Here is a 6,000-nt window from a genome sequence, read left to right as displayed (position 1 = left end):
TGTATATAAAGATAAATAAAAATGAATCTTGATGAAGAATGGGGTGGGAGAGGGAGTAGGAGATGGGATGGTTGCGGGTGGCAGGGTGGTTATGGGGGGAAAAACCACTATAATCCAAAAGTTGTACTTTGGAAATTTATATTTATTAAATAGAAGTTTTCTAAAAAAAAAAAAAAAAAGGCTGCCTTCCCGGTTCCACCAAAAGCTACAAAAGTGTTGCACATTGGCCGGCGCTGCAGCTCACTAGGCTAATCCTCCGTCTGCGGCGCTGGCACCCCAGGTTCTAGTCCCAGTCAGGGCGCCGCATTCTGTCCCGGTTGCCCCTCTTCCAGGCCAGCTCTCTGCTGTGGCCCGGGAGGGCAGTGGAGGATGGCCCAAGTGCTTGGGCCCTGTACCCCTTGGGAGACCAGGAGAAGCACCTGGCTCCTGGTTTAGGATCAGCGCAGTGCGCTGGCCGCAGCGGCCATTGGAGGGTGAACCAACGGAAAAAAGGAAGACCTTTCTCTCTGTCTCTCTCTCTCTCACTGTCCACTCTGCTTATTAAAAAAAAAAAAAAAAAAAAAAAAAAAAGTGTTGCCCATAAACTTCAGGGCCAGCAGCTGAAGCCGTGATGAAGTGCAATAATACTCTGTACTCAAAGCCAACGCCAACAAGTGAAGGAAGACAGTCCTGTCTCTAAACACAGGCAGGGGACTGGCCAGGCGCACAATAGACTTGGAGCATACCCGCTCGGGGCTCACTTCTTCTCTCACTCTGAGCCGGGGCACAGTTCCTCATAAACACTTAACTTCCACTGCAAAGCAAACAGATCAACCTATCACGGTAACACCAACATGGTAAGCTGAAAATCATACGGTGAGAACCTCCATTTTAACTAATATTTCACTACTCTTTTTAAAAGATTTATTTATTTGAGAGGCAGAGTTACAGAGAGAGGGAGACACAGAGAGAGGTCTCCCAACAGCTGGTTCACTCCCCAAATGGCTGCCATGGCTGCAGCTGGGCCAATCTGAAGCCCAGGAACTTCTTCTGGGTCTCCCACGTGGGTACAAGGGCCCAAAGACTGGAGCCACCTTCCTCTGATCTCCCAGGCACATTAGCAGGGAATTGGTCCAGAAGTGGAGCAGCCAGGACTCAAACCAGCACCCATACGGGATGCCAGAGCTGCAGGCAGAGGCTTAACCCTCTACACCACAATGCCGGCAATATTCCACTATTCTGAACATTCCACACTTGTGGTATTTTTAAAAAACTGAATGAGACTTTCTGTTATTTATTTATTTATTTATTTATGAGGCAGGGAGACAGGGAAAGAGAAAGGGGGCTGGGGGCAGATCCCAGCTGCTCTCTCACTCCTCACATGCCTGCAACACCAGGGTTGGGGCAGAGCCAGTGTGAGGAGCCAATAACTCAACCCAGGTCTCCCACTTGGGTAGCAAGAACCCAAGCCCTTGAGCCGTTGCCCACTGCGTCCCAGGGTCTGCAGCAGCGGGAAGTGTGTTTGGGAGCCAGGGATGGGTATCAAACCCAGGCACACTGAAGTGTGCGGCACATGCCTTAACTACGAGGCCAAACGCCTGCCCCACACTGGGGATTTTTGAAGACAGGAACTTAATTAAAAGCCACAACCTGTAGCTTCCTTCCTGCAAGGACTCGCTTGATTCTGGTACGAAGCATGGGTGATTCTGCTTGGTCGTCAGGGCGCGAGCGAAGCGGCCGCGTCCACGTACAGCACCTCGTCGACGCTCACGTCTGTGTCGTCCACAGGCACCTGGGGGCAGATCTGCTCTCTGAAGGCCAGGGCGATGGTGTAGGGCTTTGCCCCCTGCTCCTGTAGGCAGCGCTGCAGGTAGGTGTCATAGTAGCCCTTGCCCCTCCCCAGCCGGTTGCCGTTCCTGTCGAACCCGAGGCCTGGCATAAAGATGAGGTCGAGGCCCCCTGTGGAAAAGAGGAAGGCATTTCAGAGGGTTCACGGTTTCTGGAGGAGGGCTGCAGGGGGTGGTCTCCTGTTCTCTGATGACATCCAGTCTTTTCTCTGATTGCCAAAGGAACAGCAGGGTACTTCCAAAAGTTCACGAAGGAAAAGCGGAATTCAGAGGTGACTTCTATAAATAAATCTATTTATTTTGGTGCCAAAAGATTTTGACATCCACACACACAGCAGTCTTTGGAAAGTTCATGGAAAAATGAGTATTATGAAAAAACTGTGCAGAGATTTCAAAAAAAATTTTGCACCAAAACATTTACCTTCTAATTTATTCTTTCTTTGACATTTTAAACATTTATTGATTTTGTTTGTTTGAAAAGCAGAGAGACGGAGAGAGCTATCATCTATCTACTGGTTCACCCAAATGCTTGCAACAGTTAAGTCTGGGCCAGGCTGAAGCCAGGAGCAGCAGGGAATCCCACCCAGGTCTCCCATGAGGGTGGCAGGGACCCAAGTCCTTCAGCCATCACCTGCTGCCTCCCAGGGTGCACATCAGCGGGAAGCTGGAATCAGAAGTGGTGCTGGCACTCAAACCCAGGCACTCAGATACAGGACGCAGGCATTCCGAGCAGCATCTTAACCTCCCTGACAACTCCCCCCGCTTAACTCAGTGAAGCACCCTCATATCTGATCGCTGTAGGAAAACCACAGAGCACAGAGCTGGACCAAGAAGGAAACAGCTCAACAGCTCCGTAAGTCCTTCACCCATCCTCCCGGCAGCTCCTTTTTGTTCATCTGTACAAAAGGCCACGTTCCCATGTCTTGGCCACACCTGGTTAAAAACCCCGCAGACAGGGCCTAAGAACTTCTCTCCAAGCTCCAGGTGATTCTGTGCACTTGTCAGATTTGGAATCAGTGCCCCAGGATGAGGACAGCAGGAGTAGGAGAGGATTCTAGAAGGAGCCAGAAAGGACAGAGCTGTCCTCCATGTTGGCGAGCAGGAGACGAAGAGCTGTCGGGGTGGCAGGCAGCTTGGGCAGCCCGTCCCTCTGCGTGTCCTCCCGTGTGAGCACGGCCTCTGACCTACCCAGGGACAGCCCAGAGACATAGCTGGCATCCTATGCTGGGCTCTCTGGCTGGAACCTCCCATGTGGGTAGTGCAGGGATCAGAACTGGCTACAGCATCATCGGGACACACAGACTCCTGGAGCTCAAGTGGAGGGCAGGGTATCCGTCTGTACAACCTAGCCACAGTGGGGGCTGTGCGGGGACCCCCACAGATCTTGTGAGGCTCATGAGGCCCAGGCAAAGACCTCAGCCAGGGCAGGGAGCACAAGAGCCGTGTTATGTGTCCAACCAGGTGGTCTGCCCTGTGGCCTCCTCAGCCTGTCCTAGGGACGTGCACAGGGTGACCCATAGCTCCGCCGTGGACTAACCCTGCCTGCAGCACTGTTGGCACTTCCCTCCATGGTTGGAAGCCAAGGCTTCTCTGGAACAGGGTGTCAGGAGTGAGACCGGCCCCTGCTGTCAGCAGCTGCTCTGGCTACCTGCAGCACTGCGGATGAACTCAGCTCCCAGCACACACCTGTCAGCCCTGCCTGCCAACACCCAGCAGCGCGAGGCAAGCTCAGAGTACAGTCACGACCTTCCCAGGCAAACCCGTGTGTCCATTCCAATCCCAGCGTGCGGAAGGCCCGGGCACTGGCCTTGGTCTTCTCTCCCGGCCCCTGTCCAGCTCATCTGTCCCTCGTGGATGGACAGCGGCTGGGGCACTTGGACTTGCTCCTTTCTGGTGCCAGCATGTCCTCAGCCTTGAAGCTCCGTGCTGCCTCCCCCCCGCCAGGACACTCCCACGCCTTCTCTGGGCCCCTGTCTCTCCACAGTGATAAGGTGCTAACCTGCCGGAGCTGGCACTCCAGCTCACAGAAGGTGCCCACTCCTGATACAAGGCAGCCGTCTGCGCCAATGCAGAGGCTACAGGTGGCAGGGACTTCCACAGAAGAAAAGCATTTCTAGCTGGGTGGTCAGAGAAGGATCCATGGGGAACCCTGACTTGGCCTGCATCTTTCAGCTGTGTCCGAGCTGCATCTGAGCCCATCACAGAAAACAGAAGAAGGTGGCAGGAGCAGAGTGACGAGAAGAGGGTGGGGAGCAATTTATCTGCTGGGGCAGAAGACGCAGGCTGAAAAGTAGCAGACATGGATGTGGGGTTCCCTTGTACCCCACTGATGGGACTGCCAAGTGTGGCAGCAGGCTGTGAAACAGTGCGCTGGTTCCTCGGAGAATTAAAAACAGAACCACTGTAGGATCCAGCAATCCCATTTGGGACTCGGGGTCTCCAACAGATGTCTGCACTTCCTGATCAGTGTGGCGTTCATAATTCACAGGAACCAAGAGGTAGGAACAGTCTAAGCATCCACCACGCAATGAACGGATACAGTGTGGGACCCGCACACAACGGAGGATCATTCAGGCAATAAACAAGAAGCGAATTGGTCCTGGAGGACGTTGTGCTACGTGAAAGAAACCAGACACGAGAAGCCTAACGCTCTGTGGCTCCAGTTCTGTGAGGTACCCAGAGTGGGAAGCCCTGTGGAAAGAGACAGCAGGATGATGGTGGCTGGGGGCTGGAGGAAGTGGGGAGCGGCGAGCTGCCGTTGGACGCGGACGCCTGCATCTCAGTGGTGTGAATGATTCCAGGGTATCTGCTGAACGACGCCACACACTACTGCGTATGACACGCGCGACACCTATACTGGACAACACTTCACCCTACATCTGTAACTCTTAGGAGGGTGCATCTCATACTGAGTGTCATTTACTGCAGTGAAAACTAAAACAAATAGGCAAAGAGACCAAAAGGACAAGCCAGGAGGACCGGCAGGATTTCTAGCAAGGCCAATACACAAGAAAGAATAGACAGACTTCTGGCTCATCCACCTTCAGGCGCTTTGACAAGGATCAAGGAAAGAAAAATAGAAAGGTTTAAAAAAAAAAAAAGTGTTCTCAAGTCCCCTGAGTGAGAATTAATCTCACCCCCTCTGTTCTTCTCACTCCTGTACTTTGATCACCGCACTCGCTCAACTCCATCCTGCACTACGCTGGTTGTATAAGTGTCTACTCCGCCCGACGGCACATTTTCTTGAGGACCATAATTTTTTCCAAGTCATCCTTCATGCTTGAGTTTTAATAGAGTCCTAGGCCAAAGAAGCCTCGCACGGCAAGTGCATCACCTGCGGAGAGCATCAATCCTAGCATGATGTCCCCTGCTTTAACAACGCCCAGACATGTACGTTTGGATCAAACTTACCTGGGACGGGAAACTCATTATGGGACAAGAAAATGAAAACTGCTTGCTCTATGCAGATAAGGAAGGGAGAGAATGGCTTTTGGGAGGCCCGGGAACGGCCTTTCATAGGTGGAGCCCTGCACTCTACTGGGGGGGGGGGGGGGGGGTTGCTGCTGGATCTCCCGTTGGACAGGACGTCAACCACGGCGCCCTTCAACTGGCCCTGGGCACCTCCTGCTTCTAGTACTGGGTGAGCCCACGTGTATTGCTGACACACGTAACGTGTTCCTTGCTTGACTTTATCCATCTCTTGTCATCCTTGAAGTCCGTCCTGTGCCACTCTCATCCCCCACCAACATGCACACACATGCACACCCTCCTGACACGATGCTGGGTGCACCCTCTCCCCAAAGGGGAAGAATTGCTGGAACCTGGAAATCCTAAGCGGGCTCCACAGCTTCCGCTGCACGTGCTGGTCCCACCCGGGCCCTGCTCACTAACCAGATCGATCCTAGTCTCACCCAAACACATCACGGGGTCAAAGCTCGGCAGAGGGAACCGGAGAGGAACCCTGGGTCCGTAACACCTGGCCCTTCATGCTCGTGGCATGGCTCTGTTTGCCAATCGCCAGTTGTCTTCCTGAATCGAGGACAGTGACATCGGCTCAGGGACAGAAAGAGCCAACCCAGTCTGATTTTGCAGCGTCCAACAGTGCCAGTTGCATCGGGACTCACAACCTGGTGTGCAGTGAGAGTCCTCTGGAAGTCCCAAGATTGTTCTGTAG

General features: G+C 53.2%; 1 protein-coding gene across 1 annotated transcript in view; it reads right to left on the bottom strand.

Annotated features, from left to right (window-relative positions):
• Positions 1-550: 550 nt before the first annotated feature.
• The window catches only part of MTHFS (methenyltetrahydrofolate synthetase), a 54,198-nt gene continuing 48,748 nt past the window's right edge, over positions 551-6,000 (bottom strand). Inside the window, exon 3 of the mRNA XM_062206356.1 lies at positions 551-1,938. Within this exon, the coding sequence (XP_062062340.1) occupies positions 1,697-1,938 (242 nt within the window). The 3' untranslated portion in view covers positions 551-1,696. The remainder of the gene's footprint in view (positions 1,939-6,000) is intronic.

Source organism: Lepus europaeus, chromosome 11 (assembly GCF_033115175.1).
Source record: "Lepus europaeus isolate LE1 chromosome 11, mLepTim1.pri, whole genome shotgun sequence".
Lineage (NCBI taxonomy): Eukaryota > Metazoa > Chordata > Mammalia > Lagomorpha > Leporidae > Lepus > Lepus europaeus.
This window is presented reverse-complemented; position numbering and strand designations above follow the sequence as displayed.